General features: G+C 43.1%; 1 protein-coding gene across 3 annotated transcripts in view; it reads right to left on the reverse strand.

Moving 5' to 3' along the window:
• MGAT4A (alpha-1,3-mannosyl-glycoprotein 4-beta-N-acetylglucosaminyltransferase A) overlaps positions 1–17644 on the reverse strand; it is a 77569-nt gene extending 59925 nt beyond the window's left edge. For 2 of the 3 annotated variants that reach the window (XM_042809859.1, XM_042809856.1), the window contains exons 1-2: positions 17559–17644; positions 13634–13942 (exon numbers count right to left, since the gene is read on the reverse strand). In XM_042809859.1, the coding sequence (XP_042665793.1) occupies positions 13634–13727 (94 nt within the window). In that variant the 5' untranslated portion in view covers positions 13728–13942; positions 17559–17644. Of the gene's footprint in view, positions 1–13633; positions 13943–17553 lie in introns of all 3 variants that reach the window. The other variant, XM_042809858.1, reaches the window with a different exon arrangement.
• Between the last annotated feature and the right edge of the window lie 1816 nt (positions 17645–19460).

Consider the following 19460-nt stretch of genomic DNA (forward strand, 5'->3'; position numbering starts at 1 on the left):
CACCAGTCTACACTCCGACAGAGGGTCTGACATTATTTTAAACACAAGGAATAGAAAGAATAATGTATCAGAAATCCAGACTCCCACAACTAAAAGAGGTCAAGTCAACAGAAGCATATGGTATTCTGTCTGTGCATTGGCTTCAGACAATAAGGATAATTAAACACATGATTTGTCTGAGAAGAGCTACTGACAACACAGGAGCTGGGCTTCTTTTAAACAGAAAGAATAATAAGCTACAGCAATGGCAAAAAATATATATTCACATTTGCAATTGCTTTGTCCTGACCTAAATGCTAACCTAACTAATTTAGTCTTCCTTGCCTAGTAAACAACACTGCCCAGGTCTTCAAGGACAAATATAATCCTCAGAGCTTTTTAGATTCCAACTTTTATGTTGTTGTTTTTGGTTTGTTTTTGTTTAACTCCTCGTGCTCAGAAGCACTGTCAACTCAGTCATTTCTTCTTTAAAGGGAAGGTCTCTGAAATCATATGCTAAATCAGTCCCACAAGAAGTAACCAGTGTTTAACACATCTCCGACCTATGCAGAAACAGCAAGAATAAATAGGAACTACACATATTCTATTCCCAAAAGTAAAGCAGATCAAGAAAAAAAAATATCAAATTTCTGCTGTAGATACACTCAACACAAAATGTTCATTTTAAGAAATTAATAAAAGAGTTCAGGTGAGCACGTAATCCAAAGATTTTGTGTAATTTGGGTATTAATTCTTTAGTGTCTGAAGAAAAGCATCATCTTTAAACAACCTTCATAAAAACCCTACTTCTTCTCTCTGCACAAGACTCCAAGTGTGGCTTTATAACAATCTATGAGATACTTAATGTTGATATTACAGTACAACCCCTAAAATTAACCCTGGTGCAGCACTGCCAATTCTCACCTGATTAAAAGAAGAGACACCTCTTTCACCTGAAGTACACAGAGACATCTGCTGAGAGTGTAAACAAGAGTAACTACTGTCCTTCAGGTAACTCAACCCCTCTCAGTTAGCTTTACTACACGTGATCATCTGTGACATCTCATGTTCCTCCTCGGAACTCAATCACCTGTATTGTCAGCTCCTTTTGATGAACAAGTACATCACTCTGTGTTCTATAATAATCGAGAACACATTCTACTGAGAGGTCTCAAGTTCCTGGAGTGTTGTTGTTTTGGTTCTAAATACATATAACGTACGGATACATAATAAATACCTTGTTTTTCTCTACATACCTTCTTATAAAGGTATTGAAGTTTCAATTTAATTTACTAAACACAGCGTTCTCTAACACAGTTGAATTAATGAAACCGGAGTTATTGACTTTCCTTGTAATGGTCTTGACTGGAAAAGGGATTTGAAAGAGGAAAAAAAGCAGTCTTCACAAAGTTCACAGTGAAAACATTTTGTTGTGCCTTTGTTATCCAAACCAGTGTTCACAAACAGGAAACCAATTTTCTAAATCGATTAGGATCAGAGAAAGCTTGACTGCCACTCACACCTTGGTAACAGCAGCCAGTCATTAACTGAATCTACATTTATTTATTTTTTTTAAATCCTTTTCCATACAGTTAACTGTATTTTAAAATTAGATAGATTGAGTTTTAGTCAAGGGTTATACATTACTTCCTATATTTATAATGTAACACATATTGGAAATCTCAAAAAAAAAAAAAAAAAAAAAAAAAAAAAATCAACAACACCTAATCTGAAATGAGTTTGCTTTTCCCTTTTCCAGCTCTGGTTGCATGAGTAAATTGTGCTGTTAACAGCACCACACCATTAACTACACAGCTGGAACCAAAGCCACAGCCAGTGCCTCCCATGGTGCCCAGAGCTGAGGGACAACCCAATTCAAAGGATGAAATCAAAGATCCTTGGTTAAGAACTGAGAATAAGGTGCAAGTCCTCTTTGTTCTGGAATACCCATATGTTTTAAATAACTATAATTAGGAGAATATTGATGACAGACTTAAATACTACTTAGTGGGAGCACTACAATACACACAGATGAGGTTCTACTTGGAAAAACACAGAATCAGGTACCCAGGCTTAGAGATGATAATCACACTAACCGCTCTGCAACTGTGAGCACTGATGTAGCTCAAGCCTATAATTATGGCATTAGAGCAATTAAAAATTCAACCCTAGCTGGACTCTCAGAATCAGTCTAGCCTCAATTCTATCGTGGAATCAATGCAGGTTTTGTTTGTTGGTTTTTTTTTGCCATTATTTCACAGACTTAACTTCCATATGATTAAAAACAAAATAAGCACAAGGTTAAAACTCCTGGTGGGGCAGGAGGAACGTATTCAATTTTATGTCATCTGCAAACACCAGAATACATAATGTATTGCAACAGATCAGAATGCCAACCGTGGCAAATGAAACTGTAAACACAAGGTTAGAGAAGATGCTACCTGGTTTCTAGTTATACTTGATTAAAGCCATTGGAATAAATTTCTTGAATAAGAAGCAGAAAGATTATGCTTTTCACAAAAAAAAAAAAAAAAAAAAAAGTCACCAAAATATTCAATAACGAAAATCAACATTTTGGTTTAACTGTCCCAAACCTATTTATTAATTATTATATGTTAATTATTTTTTACTATTTTTCCATCACACTACCGTTTCTCAGTATTATTCAACATCAGTTTGTGATGCTACAATGCCCCAGGGAACTGTGGCTCCTTTTGTACTTCAAATGAGTAAAGGATTTGAGCACAATTCAGCTTCCATATTGGTCTCTTCTAAAACCAAGAAACAAAGATTTGTGGAAAATCTAGCAAAGTTCAGGAGTTATCCCCACAGAAGTAGAGATGCAAGAAACATCAGATGACTACACCTAAATAAAACTGAATGGAAATAGAATATTTTAATCTTCTGTTATGGGAAAGATTTCATTGTTGCTGTTGTTCTGTTGTGTGTGGTTGTTTTTCTTTTCCCTAAGAGAGTCTTTTTGCATTACAAACATTGTGGATGTAAAGTTGCATTTTATTTCTGAAAGCTGCAGATCAATACATCCATAGGGTAGAAATGTTATTATCTCATCACTCTGAATGCCAGTATTCAGTATATAAAAGCAATCTGCTGTGCAACTTTTTAATCAGTGATGATGAAAAGTAGAGCCAGTTGCATCAGCCACCAACCCTACAGTTTCCCTTACACACCGTAATGGAAATAGCTTAGCTGTTTTTTTCCTTTAGGAAAAAAAAAAAAAAAAAAAAAAAGTATCTATAACTTCTCAAACAGCAGCAGTTTATCCTACACTTTGAAGCTGCATTTAACCAGCAGCATCATGAACAATCAAGAAAAACAGCATTCATAATTTATGTGCAAACATCTGCTGGAGTCTTAACTGAAGCAGTGCTCCTTTCCTCACCTTGTGCTCCAGTGACGGCGTGTGGCTGGTCAAAGCCAACATCACGGGGTGGGGAGGGAACACCCAAACCCCAACTGAGATACTGCAGCCACACAGGCTCCACGCATTTGTTTTCCTACCACTGTTTCCACAGCTTCTCACTCCCGGGGACAGGAACCCCAGTGGGCCAAGCTCCTCCCAAAACTCCCTCCCAAACCCCAGAAACCCCCATTCCTCTGCCCCAAGAGTCCCAGCCTGAAGATCCAGCATTCTGCCTTTGGTCCTGCATTGACACACAGCTCTTCATACTGCCCCTCAGGGATGGCCTGCACACAGTAACAGCATCTGCCTTTGAACACCAGCTAGGCCAAAGGAGCTGCAAAGACATCACAGCTCTTGAAAAGATCAACGACAGCCATCCTTTCTTTGTTACCTGAGTCCATAGTTCATCACCAACTTCACTGGTGAACAACTTAGACATGGGTACTACTTGTAATGAGATACTGACTATAAGGACGTGTTTTTTTTTTTTTTTTTTTTTTTTTTTTTTTTTTTTGCTACACAGATGAAAACTCTCAACCTCACCCATTTCAATCCTTTGATCACTGCAAGCTGCACATAGCTAAAATACCACAAAACCTGATGCAACTCATCTTCAAAACACAAGACAGAGTAAAGCCTCCTGTTCAGTTGTAGATCTTTTCATGTTCAAAATTTCTTCCAAGTTAAATACAGCTAAATTTAAACCAATGTGTTGTAAATACACAAGGACCAATGTCCTTGTAAACAGGACAAGGAATTAGTCTACTTTTACAGCACACAGAAACACTTTAAAATGCATATTTTTTTTTGTATACAACTGCCAGCCCAATAAAGCACGGCAGAGGAGGACGAGGGAAAACAAACCCTGACCTACAAAGGCCATCTCTACCTCTGAATGCATATGTCCCATTTCAGCTGAAGAGAGAACAGTTACTACACCAGCACGTGTCTTCACATGGGAGTTTCAGAAAGGTCGCCGGTGTTTCTGTTGAGAGCCTCCCTGATCAACAGATACATTTGTGCAAAGCAAAAATGTTTAACCTTGCTGCTTACATGCAAACAAAACCTCTGACACGTGCACTCTGTACATCCTCCTGAGCACGACTCACAGCACATATGCCAGCCAAGAGGGCAGTAGCTGAGCAGTTGACCCCCTTGCTCATCCCTGAAGCACTGGAGCTATTGTACAATTGCTCAATAACTACTTATCACAAATACACACTTGCACTAAACTTCTCAAAGGTATCACACACTGTGCACACAATCAGGACTTACAGTTACACAGCCATCTGGTCAGCAGGAGGATACCAGTGCAATAGCACCCACTCATCTGGGTGAAATAGATTATACACCTGAAGGATTTCTGCCCAGGCCAGATTTTCATAAAGAAGTCACGTCCACCAAAACCCAGGTACCCCAAACCTCCTCCAAGAGTCATTATTCATGTGGTATGTTCAGGCACTGTTGATTATTCAGAGCTCAGACTCTAAGAGTCAAGATACAGTATGTTCTTAGATGGACTAACTCAGCCACAGATCGATGTAGCACAGAAAAGAAAGAATGCTGGAAAATAAAACCATGCCACAGGAAGAAAAAGCAACCTTTCAGTTCTGACAGCCTGAAGGCTTTTGAGAACCATAACATTATTTGTTTCTACTACAGAATTGTCAATACCTGTCTGGGAGAACCTGTACATGTAAACCAAGACACTTACTTTAAACCATTCATTTCTCTTCCTTCAGAAACCAGCAATACATACAGTTACAAACCAGAAACTACAGCAAGAACACCCAGCTTCCTAAATTAAAATAAAACTAGTTAGCTGTGGATCAGTCATTACTGTTTACCATCCTAATACACTTGGAGAAAACTGATCTAACAGAAGATAACAGAAGAGAGCTACCACTCCAGTGCTATCTCTAGGAGCTAAAACTAATAGAAACTCTCACCAGCTTGGGTACAAAATGCAAGTGCTGTAGAAGTTTGATTACTGTTTCTGCACTTGCTAGTAGATGCTCCTTGCTTCTCTGTGCACCAGTAACTGCCGAACAAGCTTAGTTTCCAAGCACAGATTCTAACTTGCCTTCCTTGCAAATAAACAAACAAGGTACCCACACCTTACAATCAGTTTTATCAAACTCTCATGTTGCTGCAAATCAGCACCGCCCGTAAGTCAAGTGTGATGCCATCACACTTGTTATATTCAAATCTCACTTCAACACTACTTCTACAGTTTTTCTCTAGGGGCTGTACAATTAAGAGGACTGTTATTGAAACAATTACCTTGCCAGTATATAGTAATGGAAAAGAAATCTAGTTCAGCCCATCCCTGAAGCATCTGAGGAAACTTGCATATTCGTGATGTTGATACACAAAAACATGATGCATCAGTGGGCCACAACAGCAACATCTATGTACGGTAAGCATAGAAACTTGTAAATTATTTTTGAGAATAAAATAGTAAATATATATATAGCTGCAAGCAAAAATACGGTTTGTTGTTTACTGCTAGATGGATGGGTGGCACGCCTGTGGGAAGCATCAGCAGAAATAGACAGAAAGCTGCATGAAAGCCAAGAAGACGACCAGAAAAGCAGTTGGAAGTACAGCACTAAGAGACCATTTAGAGTAATTACTTTTTAGGGAGAGACTAGCTGGAATAAAGCCTTTCACCGTGAGGAAAGAAAACACTTTCTATTCACTTTCTAGCATGTTCAGAAAAACAAAACATAGTGCGTTATAAACAAAACTAAATTATAGACTTACCAGTATCTCATCCTGAAAAGAAACAGCTTACAGGATTCTAATCCAAAGACTCCATCATAAAGAAATAGGCTTTTCCATTGTCCAGACAGCAAATAAAGTTGTGATTACACAGCAGGAATAGGGCTATCAAACAGGATACTTGAGAGGCAGTGAGGGGGAGGAAAACACACTTAAAAATAAAACCAAGAAATTCTGAGATTTTTCTAACAGAGTACTTCAAAGGTCCCTAGGCATAGAAAAGTCAGAGGACAACAATAATAAAAAACTATGTGAATCTACCAAAATATGAGTCAACATTTTGTGTACTTTTAAAGGACCAAATGTTGAAAATAATAAAGAACAACTTCTGCATATCTTACGCAAGCATCAATATTATTTAGTGATTAAATGCACTGGCATGTCAGTCTTAGCAAAAAAAGAGAAACTTAGCCAAGGTGAAACAGACCTCATACAAACAAGTTGGAAGGGTCTTTTAGGGATCATCTAGCCCAGCCCCCAACTTCTCAGGACTACTTTCAGCAACACAGCTAGCTCAAAGTTAGATTATTCCTGCCAGCTGTACATCACAGAATTGTAGAATACAATAATAGAATTGATACAATCATAGATTGATTGAGAACACAGAAGCTCTCCTCCTTAAGGCAGGAGGAGAACTTAAAGATCATCGAACTCCAACCCCTTGCCATGGGCAGAGTTGCCAACCGCTACAACAGGCTGTTCAAAATCCCATCCAACCTGGCCTTAAATGCTTCCAGAGATGGGGCATCCACAACCTCTCTAGGCACCCTGTTCCAGCGCCTCACCATCCTCTGAGCAAAAAAATTAGGCTCGATGTTAGGAAGAAAATCTCCTCTCTTTTAATTTAAAGCCATTTCTCTTTGTCCTGATGCTATTAGACCACATAAAAAGTTAGTTTCAATCCTGACAGAAAGCTCCATTCAAGTATTGGAAGGCCACAATGAGGTCTCCCTGGAGTCTTGTCTTCTCCAAGCTAAACAAGCTCAACTCCCTCAATCTTGCTTCATAGGAGAGCTGCTTCAGCCCTCTGATTATATTTGTGGCCCTCCTCTGGACCTGCCCCAACAGCTCCACACCCTTTTTGCACTGGGGGCTCCAGGCTTGGCCATAACACCCCAGAACGCCTTCCCTATCTGAGCTTTACTTTGGGGTTGTCATATTGGCTTTAAAAACCAGCATGGCTTGCACTTGCGCTAGTCAACTGAGTCTCCTTGATATCAACTTTTGATATCAAACAGGTGTGTCTGTCTTGAAATCACCAGTGTAACCTGTTCTTGAAAATGCCTACAAGGGAAGTTCGTCACTCCTTCCAAGAGTCTACTGTGGTATGTAAGTACACTTGCCCTTACCTAAACTTTCTACTATCTCACCTCACTCTCCATTCCAATTTCAGTCCAATATACTCTATCATCCAAAGTGATCATGAACAACAAACTGCATCCTTTATTTTTTCAGGAATTCTTCTAATACTGAAAATTATCTTCATGTTTCTCTTTTCATACCTTCCCTTTAAGTTAAGTAATGCCAGTACATCAACTTACCCTACTGTATAGATAGATTTTTTGATCTTTGGTCACTTGTTGCTTCTTTGAACCTCAGCTACCGAGCCTCTTTTCTTCACAGTGCACCACCCAGAAACAGAAACAGCACCAAGCAGAGCAGAAAAAACACTTCCTGTGTCTTGCTGAGATAGCATACTTCCTTTGCGTACTTCATTATCACCCCTTTTCTGCTAAGTTTGCTTTCAATTCTACAATAATGTGATGTCATGTTTAGCAAGTGACTTACAGTAAACTGTCATTCCTAACCAGAATCCTAACATCAAGTTTCTACCCTATTCTGTGTGCGTGAATTTCCTTCTCCCCTCCATTACTGCATCCTGTTGTTTGTCTGGGACGCTTTCACCTATCTTCAGCAGCACTCATCCCAACCCTCCTTCCACTCACTGCCCTTCTTGACTAGCTCTCTGGTTTGCATAAATTGCTTTAAACTTAATTCTCTCAGGCTATCTGCCAGCATGCTGCTGTTTGAAGCACTTCTTCCCTTTCATCCCCCAGATTCACTAACGAAAATACCAACAAGCACCAGAACAGACCATTGTGAAGCCTTTCTTGCTCACTTAATGTGTCAGCTAGTATCTACTATGGGAAAATATTACTAACAAGAAATCCATTGCAAATATAACTTAGCACACAGATACATTTGTAGTTATATATTTTACAGTAGAGCTGTTCATGTACAAGCAGCTGTGTCAAATGCAAGTCTTTCCTGAGCTGCCTAAGGGATAGTCTCTGCATGAGAGCAGGAGAATTTTGGAGGAGTCATGCAAGCACGGAGAACTCAGGCTGAAGAGCTATTAAAAGAACCCATGCAGAGCAAAAGCATTGGCTTCCCCCATGTCTGAGGGTTGCATTGCAATGGAGAGCAGTACCTCAAGCTGTTGGCTGAGGTTAGCCTTATTAAATGCTAGCAGCAACCAAGTTTTAGAATCCCATCAACCGCGATGCTAACCTAGCTGGCATTTTACAAACAAGACAAAAGGACAGAGAAGTGCTGCAAAAGCTCCTTTGGCTGTGACCCTTTCCAGAGCAGCTCAGAATCACTGGTGTCAATAGTACTACTGCAACAGACCCCACAGACACAGAGATCCTGCAGACCTAAACACCTGAGCAGCAGGCATATATACCTCTTCCGCTCAATTCATCTGTAAAAGCACGATCAGTACCTGCACATAAGTCACAGTAACCATTTCAAACCTGCATTCCTGACTGGCCTTAATGCAATTCAACTGATAGTTTCACTACCAGTAAGCTACGTGCCACTTGGTCAGCTTTGGAAAACCAAGTTCGTAGCATGCTTCAGATAGCAACCAGAGTAATATCTGTGCGCTGATGCTACTGTTTCAACTTCAGCTCCTGAGAGATCTGCAACAGAATTTCCAAATGAAGCCAACATTTCCTTTCTACTTAAGAGAAAAGAAGAAGAAAATCATCTCTCCTCTTGCTCAAAAAAGTTGATCAGTAAAAATTGTTAAATGTACGACCTTCTCTAGCATCCCACTCCTTCCTTTCCCTTGCCACTACTCTTCCCATTTTGCAGACATTTTAACTTCTTTGGTTGAAGTATCTTTATTCATATTGTTGGAAAATTAGCACAATTGAAAATCAGAATGTGTAGTCATAGGACTGCAATCAGCATTTACTCACATAACAGTTTCTCTTAGGATCAAAGCACAAACTATAGTGGGTTACAGTTGCAAAATACTAACATGCATCTCTTAGATTTCTGTTCTATTTTTAAGGAGAATATATGCATAATCACTGCCAAGAAAAAAAATAATCCTCTCCTCCCTGCTCTATCTCCTCAGTGGCTCTATAGGACTTTTCTCCTTCTGGGAACTAATTCCTGCTTCTTATTCCAAAGCCTCCCATCACTGGCTGCTGCCTTTATTTTAGGTTAAGTTAGATTGTCCTACTCTTGTCTTGAAGTTTTGACTTTTTTTCAGCACTTAAGATTACTGTGGCTAAGAATCAGTGTGGGAATTCCAGGGGTATGAAGGCAGAGGAGAAAGAAGACAACAGTTTCATTATATTCCAGGAAGACCTCATTGTGGCCTTCCAATGCTTGACGTGAGTGTATAAACAGGAGGGGGAGCAGCTGTTTACAAGAGTGGATAGTGACAGGATAAGAGGGAATGGTTTTAAACTGACACAGGAAGGTTCAGGTTAGATATTAGGAGGAAGTTTTTTTTTTTTTTTTACACAGAGGGTGGTGATGCACTGAACAGGTTGCCCAAGGAGGCTGTGGATGCCCCATCCCTGGAGGCATTCAAGGCCAGGCTGGATGTGGCTCTGGGCAGCCTGGTCTGCTGGTTGGTGACCCTGCACATAGCAGGGGGGTTGAAACCAGATAATCACTATGGTCCTTTTCAACCCAGGACATTCTACGATTCTACAATGATATGGACCAAGTTATTTCTCATTCTTGCTCCATAGGAGAAAAAAAGGTTGTGCTTAGCACAAAACAGTCACCATTATTTAAATATGAGTGGATATTTGGCAAACTAGGGAGCTGATTAAACATCTCATAAGTGAGAGTCCTCTCTGAGATCCTCCCATATGATTTTAAATCAGCATACCAATATCAGCCATTCTCATCCAGTGAGCAGGTTTTATCATAACACCCTTGGTCAAACACCAGCAGTCTGCAGGTCAGTAGTACTGGGAAGCACAATTCAGTCCAAGTAGATGTGTTAAGCATGAATTTACCACTTGCAGAAGAGGAGGAGGAATTGCCTTCACTTGCTTAGGAGGAATTCAAGGACATATTAAGCTGAACTAGCTCTGAACATTACATAACAGCAGGTTCTTTAGGTGTGCTCTTTATGTGCATCAAAAGAATCAATTTTGGTAAGATCTGTTTTCCAGTATCTGCCTCATTTATGAGCTGTTCATAGCATACTTTTAACACATAAAAAGTAGTCTTACAGTTCCTGTTTGTGAGTCCCACAAAAGAGAGAGGTTTCTCCCACGTACATTCACGGCCTGCAGCCTGCACTGCTTCCTTACAACTTCAGTGCTTCTGGGCACTACATGGGTGTAGAAAATGACAAAGGTCTTGCCTTAATTTTAAAGATGTGCCAAAGACAAGAAGTATCCCAGTCAACTTGCTTCAAATACAGTTAACTCGAAAAACAAAAACATAACCAGGAACTTCATGCAAGAAACATCATCCATCCTATGAGAGGTTCATACTGTTTCCAGTGACAGCACTTCAGACAAAGTTTACCCTCCCATCAACTTTCTACCATGTCCATAAAGTCTGCAAAGAGCTGTTCCACTGAGAGAAATTTTTTGTGCTTTAAATTAGCAGCAAAGCCTGTACCATGTTGCAGTGCAAACTTATCACGTAGACTGGGACAGCTATGCTTGTTAGAAGAAGACATCATAAACAAAGATATCACACTCTCCCAAACTTGTGTTTATTCCATAAGTGGTTCTACATTTTAACTACAGTCACTCAGGATCCTGGTTCTTCTGAAAGGAATCACCTGATTATTGGGTCACTGGGACAAAATTTATTTGGCTACCACTTGCTCTTAGTTTTAAAAAAATATAATTAATATGTTATACAGATGGATTTACTTTGCTGTCCAAAGACTGACAAACACCTTCAAGAAACCAGTGTATGCCATATAAGCATAACGAATAACAAAAGATGATCACAGCACGTGACACATCATAAACTTCCAGTGAACAGGAACAGCAAGTGCCGTATCTGCGTCTAATTGAGCCTCTGAATAATTGATAATGAAGAAGTCATCAATGAATTAAGAGAACATTCTGCAAGGCTTATTAAATAAGCAGAACGTTGGAAGCTGAAAAAAAAAAAAAAAAATATGGATTCTTATTAAGCAGATACTGTTAGTTCCTCAACTTTTCCCACTGGTATAGAAGCGTGAATTGAAACGTGGTACTGAAACGAGCTCAGATCCGGGCTTTACAGATCTTTATACAGATCTTTGGGCTTATACAACCTGTTCAACATTTCATTAACTTACACAAGCAAAAAAGAATTTCAGAAACAATATTCTATGTATAAACTTGTCTTGAAGCAATATCTGAAGAGTGGGTTTTCTAGGTTATAGTTCTATAACCATTATTCATAATTAGTGTATTTCTGATGTCTTGTTAAACCTGTTTTTATTGAACAAGTTACCATCTCATTGCTCAAAAGAAAGACCTCGAGGAAGATAAGTGTAGAACTCTTATACTACCATTAAGTATTGATTCCGAGCATTCAAATGGGAAGAAAAAAAAAAAAAAAAAATGAAGTACAGACAAATAACAGAGCAGTCTCACCAACCAAGCTTAAACTGTCAGCAAGCACCATAGACAATAGCACTCTCTTGACAATGGATTTTTGTTGATTACTTTAATTAAGATTTTATTATTCTTTGAATGAAGAGAGCAAGATTTATACACCACATTAAGAAAAACAACCACCACAAAGACAGAATTTCAGATACATACATCTCGGCCCCAAAGTGAAAGCAAAAATTTTTTTCGAGGTTCTTCAAGAAGAATTATGAACATGAAATTTAACCAGAGAATGAATGCTGTATTAACCAAAGTTAAAAAGCTACTTGCAATACAATTCAAATATCACTTTCTTGACAGTGTTCTGCACTTCTACACTTTTGTTGCCCAATGAGAAGATCTCTATATGACCCCAGCCCCAAGAACGTGACATTTTTAATGATGCTCACAGTTAGAAGGCTGCCTACCAAACAACCACCACAGCAGAGATCAGGCTACGTAGCACCTGCTGTTTCTCTACTAGTATCAAATAATACACTAAAAACAAAAAACCCAAGCCAATATGCCATAGACCTCACCTGCTTCCTCCCAAAAGATCCTTCTCATTCTTTCACACTTAAATAAGGATCCAAGTTGGCTGCACTACAACAAATAATATTCTCAAAAAACCTCAGCCTTTTCTTACTGGACCCAAGGCACAACTGAAGATAATATTCTCAGCAGAACAGTCAGAACAAACCATGTAGCAATCTCATTTGATACAGAATGTGCACTTTAAGCTGACTCGATCTTTGAAGGACACAGATCAAATGGTTATAAAAGAAAAAAATATCTAACCTTTTTCTAGCAGCCATCGCTGCATAAGTTCATTTGCTTTACAGAAAGACAAAAATCAGAAGAGTAAACAGTCCTGACCCTCAGAAAAACTGATTTTTTCAGGGTTCACATGGAATGCAACAAGATCAAACATTTTCAACCATGAAAATCTATTACGCACATAGTCACTTTTTCATGAAATTGCTCACATTATTACAATGGATACATTTCCCATCATGCAGTCAGTCTGTTCATATTATTTTACTCCCTATACCACGCTCAGAAGAAATATTTTACACTTCCTTCGAAGACAGCAAGAAAGAACAATCCTTGGACAATGCTGCTTGGCATTCGCCACTGCCATCACCGAATCGTTAGGGAAGACAGAACGCTGTGCCAAAAACAACCCTGTCCAGCCTGGTCTATTGGCCATATGTTACATGGGAAAAAGAACAAAAAAGAAAAAATGAAAAAAGAACAGCTGTTTTACCAACACCCATTAACCGCGAAAAACAAACGGTCAAAAAGATTATTCAGCCTGGACCGACCCTTTCCTCTAGCAGCAGAATTTGTTTTTCTTCAGTCATTTTTGTTTATTTTTATTTACTTATTTTTTTCAAACCAGGATCCCTCCAAGTTAATTTTCCTGAATCTACTGGTGGGTGTTCAGTTCTCACCAAGGCAACACCTGCTGGTGGACAGGCAGTTTACAGATTGCTAATGCACGGCAGCAAAGCGCACGTTTGCCCTACCCATCCTTCAGCCACACAGCCACGTGGAAGCCTGTTTAGTTTTGGAGCCCTTTACTTACCTTTCCCATTTTGCCACGCAGTATACCAGGACAAACTGAGGAAAGTAGTGATGAAAACTAACACGGTGGCCACAGTTCCATTTCGGAGCCTCATCTCATTGCAGCATCACACTTGGTTACGTTCCGTTAGCGACGAGGACCGGTCTTGTTGGGCTTGCTGCAATCAGGTCAGCTCAGGTCCACCAGCAGCAGCCAGGCCAACGCAAAGCAGAGCTCTCACATATCAAAGGTGTCACAAATCAATCCATTCCACACTGCTGTAAACTTTCTTAGGGTTCTCATAAATGATACGTCCTCTCTCTTCTATTCCTATTCAAAGGAAACAAGATGGCAATAGATTAGACCAAAAATACTTACGGGTGTCCCCTGTGTACCAAAATACAGAAAAGAAACAGGTGCACATTAGTTATTGTGGTTTACACGCACTCCTATCTTGCTGCCTCATTTTCAGCCCAGAGAACAGCACCTGTTAGGTTAGTTTGCCCTTTTTCATTAGGAATGCTTGTATCTGGAAGAGTTGTACTTGACATTACTTTGGTAATGGAAGGATAAACATACACATCACCTACATTAGAATTTTATCACGGACGCACACAGGTTGGAAAGGACCTCTGGAGACCATGGAGTCTAAGCCCCTGCTAAAGCAGGCTACAGCTCAAGGCAACAGCACACATCCCTCCAGCAGGCGACGAGTAGATACCAGAGGGTTTTCAGGAAGCCAGCAAGTCCAAAGCCCCACTCCTAAGCACTCACTTTAACAAAGCCTCTCTGAAATCAGTGAGTGGAGGCTGCAAATGCAGCAGTAGAACCGCCCCCGGTGATCTGAGAGATCAGAGCTTTAAATAGCATTTACAAACATATATCATTCATCTCTTCCTGTTCAGTGCCAAAGCACTTTATCCAGCCACAATCATTTATTTTTTTTTTTCCCCTCATTTAGCTGCAGCAACAGCATGGGCTGCTGTCACACACGCAGAGACCGTTCAATCCATAACAGCTGGCAACAACCCAGAAAGCCCACAGCACCACCACAGTGCATCCGTACCGCTCCTGTCTCCTCACCACATCGGCACAAGGCCAAAACATAGCAGTCAACCACAGGTCACTTTTACCACAGGTGGAGGGCCCATAGCCCAGGACAAGAAAACCCTCAGCTCTCAGCTGTCCAAACGCAGACAGCACCTAAATGCACAGTTCTAACAGACTGAGAACATAGAAATAAATTAAGCAGTGTCCTGCTTTACACCTGGGGATGGGGAACTGATTTACAGACAGCTCAAGTAACATTTACAGTAGCTCAGGCATTTTATATTCTTTTAAGAGGCTGTCTGATTTTTCCCCCCCCCACCATAAACTACCTGTGATTGCTGCCTTGCAATAAATAAAGACTTGCTCTGAATTTCCCTCACAAGCAATCTCTGTCACCCTCTTGCCTGGGTATGTTTAGAACAGGGAAAAAGACTCTTTATCATGTTGGTACCTGAGGTCATATCTGGCCAGCTACCTTTCCCAAACAGCTTGCCAATAGGGACATAACAAACAGGCCTGGTCAGCATACGAAAGGAAGGAACGACAAAGGCATGAGGTACACATCCCTGCAATCAAGCCTTGGCCACAACATGCAGGTTATAAAAAGAGCATAAATTTTGTGATTACCCCATAATAATAATAAGGCTTCATGCCAGTAACATGCTTTGTTTTGAGGAACTGCATGCACAGATAAGTCTGTGGCTTTAAACATTAACTTTGAGATCGCATAGTACATACAAGGAAGAGAATACATGCACTTACGGGGAAGAGGACAAAGCAGCCAGTCAAATTCAGTAAGAAACAAAGTAATGAGCGGAAATAAAAAGGACTGTGAAAAGCTTTACAATACAGAAACCTGAATTCAACATAATGAAAGATAAAGACAGCTGAGAGACCTATAGAGAGCTAACAGGGAGAGCACAGCATGCCAGGAAGTATCAGCATCACCAGCACCTTGAATAGGAGATGGATGTTATCAGAGCTAGGGGGGTAGGCAGCAGCAATTAGGTCAAAGATAAAAGCCTGCATGAACTTTAATGGAAAGGAAAGAAAGAAACCACAAAACCCCAAAGTTCCACGAGGCCTGTCTGCAGGGATTTATGGAGCGGGAAGGGTTCCATCGATTCCCAGACCACCAGAATAAGTGGCTACACTGCTGGTAACAACACTAACAATTTATACTGTAAAGCAGCCCTGAAATACGGATGCTCAAGCTGGCATCTGCCTTCACCACCGTTCTAGCAGCAGTCACACTGCTGAAGCAGCTCAGGTGGGCACAGAAGAGCAGGCTGCAAGCTAGATGGGATCATCCCAGAGAGACAGCTGGTCCAACGTGCAGACAGGGGGCAGCCAGGAGAGTAAAAATGCTGTCTGGTAATGGAAGAAAAGGGAAGCGCCTTGCTGGAAAGCCTTTGCATCACTTCTACATTTGCTGCAACAAAAATCAAGAGGCTGCAATCAGGGCTTCTCACTGCACTAGTTGAATCCACAAGATGATGCAGCCTAAAACAACTGTGAGAAATAATTTCTTGATAGTAATACAATTCCATTCGCTATAAGTATGCACAAAACTGTGTCAAATGAATAATGCCCATGGGTTTGGAGTTGGCTTGGTCTGCTTTCAGCCCTCTCACCCACAGGCTCCAAGAGCTCAGCAGCAGCCCAGCAACACTCAGACCATCCTTCATGCATTTCACTGAACCAAAAGGCACACATCAAGGCCACACATGTGCCACAACCATCCCAGCCTTCAGAAACAGGTCTCGTTAAACCAGCAAAACCCCACACTCCCACGAACAATCTGACCCATAGGTGGTCGCTTCAGACTGTCTCAATAATTCACTGCCCAAACTAAGCCAATTTAACCGAGAGGCAATCCTCTCTGAGGCGACGGAGCACACAACCAGATATGAGAAGCCCGTGACACCGGAGCCAGACGATCCGTCGGGTCCTCGCCAACCTAAAGCCACTCTCCGTTTCCCAGCTCTGCTGTGACTCGAATCTCTTCCACCGCAGGAGGGGCCCCGCAGGCCACAGGTACCGGACGGACCCGGCACTGCCGAATCGCACCTCAAATAAACTGAGAAGTTCCCGCCCGTCCCCCGCTGCTTCTGCACTAAGCGCGAAGCACGTTTCCAACCGCAGACCATAAAAAGCCCGAGAGACACCAGTGCCCTGCAGAGGCTCCGCCGTGCCTGGCGGTGCACGCCAGACTCAGCAGAGGACGAGAGAGGGTGCCATCCTGAGGGAGCCGGGCATACAGCCGAGATCCGGCCCCGCTCCCTAAACCGGCGGGCACCGACCCGCTTCTACCCCTCGTACTGCTCCGTTCCCCCGCCGCGGCAGTGGCAGGATGACCTCGCTCTCCGAGCGGCGAGTCCCGAGCGAGTCGGGCTCTCCTCCGCCGCTGTTTACTCGGCGGACGACAGCACTGGCCGCCGCCAGCTGCGGCTGCGGAGATTGGGAGGAGGGGGGCGGGGGAAAGGGGAAATGGAAGAAAAAGGACCGCAAACTCTGCTGCAAGCCGCGGGCGAGCACCGAACGCAGAGGGAAACGCGGCGCTCCCCGAGCAGCGAAGCGCAGCGGGGAGGGGGGGGGGCAGCAGCGCCGCTCCGGACCCCGGCGCGGGGCAGAGCGCGGGGGCGGCACCAGGAGCCGCGAGCGGCAGGTCCGGCTGTATGCAGGTGCACGCGGAGCAGGGAGTACGGCCCCGACCTCCTGCCCTCGGGGAAGCCCGGAGCGGGAGGCTGCGGAGGGGAAGGACGCCCGCAGACCCGCGAAAGCAGAGCAGATGACGAACGGAGTGGAAAAGGCGGTCTGCGAGGGTAGCGCGGAGCTGGCAACCGGCGCCCTAGGCACGTAAGGGAAGAGGGTGTCAGTCACGGGCAGACCTCACCTGTGCGCTGCCTCCGGCAGGGGGAGCCCCGGGACGCGGGCGGCAGAGCGACCACCAGCGACTACCTCGGCCGGCGCCGGAGCTGCCGCTCCCCTACCCTCCCCTCGTCAGCGACGCGCCGGGAACTCCGCCCCGCCCCCGGGCGCGGAAGCCCCGCCCTCTCCCAGAAGGGCCGCTCATTGGCTGCATCATCTGCCGCTCTCCTCGGCAGTGGGTATAAATAGCTCAGTCTCGCGAGGCTTCCCTTAGTGGTCGCGTTGGGGTCAGAGCGGGGTGGGTGTGAGTTGGTAGTTGTCACTTATTATCGTTTTATTTGGGGCTGCGATATCTGGAGTTTGGCCATTATGGTCAAAAAAACGTTACCTGTTCTAATATCTCACTGTTTACCGAATCACAGAATGGCCAGGGCCAGAAGGGACCTCGAGGCTCATGAATCTCCAACCCTCCTGCCACATGCAGGGCCACCAACCTCCCCATTCAATACTAGACCAGGCTGCCCAGGGCGCCATCCAACCTGGCCTTGAACACCTCCAGGGACGGGGCATCCACAACCTCTCTGGGCAGCCTGTTCCAGCACCTCAACACTCTCTCTGTAAAGAACTTCCCCCTGACATCCAACCTAAATTTTCTCTCCCTCAACTTGAAATCATTTCCCCTTGTCCTGCTGTTATCTACCCTTTCAAAGAGTTGATTCCCCTCCTGTTTGTTATAGACTTACTGACTAAGATCACATTTCTCAAAGTTTTTTGTAACCATCTTCTCCTGTTTGTAGGCTCCCTTTAGGTATTGAAAGCCTGCAGTGAGGTCACCCCACAGCCTTCCTTTCTCCAGGCTGAACAAGCCCAGCTCCTTCAGCGCATCTTTGTAGGGGAGGTGCTGCAGCCCCCTGATCATCTTTGTGGCTCTCCTCTGGACCCTCTCCAGCAGCTCTTGTTTACCCTCTTGTATGCTCCTGGAGGAGATCCATTGCTAAGTTTGGTGGTGGCAGAGATGTACATGGTGATACCTGGGTCAAGCCCTTGGCCTTCGGAGTGAGGGTGTATGTCATAGAACCGTTAGAATTAGCAGGGACCCTTAAAGGCCATCTAGTCCAACTCTTCTGCAGTGAACAGGAACTCCTCCAGATACATTAGGTTCTCAGTGCCCCATCCAGCCTGATCTTAGATGTTTCCAGGGACACGGTGTCCACCACCTCTCTGGGTAACATGTTCATATATACCCCCTGAAGCGCAGGTGAGCTCAGCAGGGTATTCCTTGCACTGCTCATTGGTGCCAAGTGACTGGCCCTTACCTGTGCTGTGTGGTGTGCTCAGTGGCTGGTGATGATGGCCATGAATTTGCGTTGTGCTAATCAGAGCGTCTGTTGAGAGCTGCACTCCTTAAAGGACAGCTTGTTCCTCACATCCACTCAATGGGCCCTCTGTCCTTTGTGCTGCTTGCAGGAGTGGGGCTGTGTCTGTGTTGCTGCAGTACATGTGCTGCCCCGCAGGCTGTGTGACAAGCACAGCTGGGAGGTGTGGAAGTAAACCCACTTTCCTCCTGAGAGCTATTACTGCTGGGGTGTGCAAGTAGTGAGGAAAGGTCAGCAGCAGCTCTATCCCGTGGTTCATTACTGAGTGCTGCAGTGTTTCCATTCAGTAAGCAAACCTTGTTCTTCAATGCTTCCTTTCATGGGCTCCAGAAGTTGCATCAAGTGATGTGTTTTTGGGTTTGCAAGGTCCCATTAAAGTCAGCACTCTCAGGTCATGGTAGGTAGTTCTCTGCTTTGCAAGAGCCATACTGGGCATTTATGTAAGTGCTCATGATTAACGGTGCCCAGCCCTTCACCGCCTCCCCTTTTTTCCTAATCTTCCACCTGATTGAGACCAAACATCTAGCAGACATCTCTGCTCTGAGTTAAGG

This window comes from Centrocercus urophasianus, unplaced genomic scaffold (genome assembly GCF_019232065.1).
Source record: "Centrocercus urophasianus isolate 14NV4802_14NV808 unplaced genomic scaffold, USGS_Curo_1.0 seq_12, whole genome shotgun sequence".
NCBI classification, from domain to species: Eukaryota; Metazoa; Chordata; class Aves; order Galliformes; family Phasianidae; genus Centrocercus; species Centrocercus urophasianus.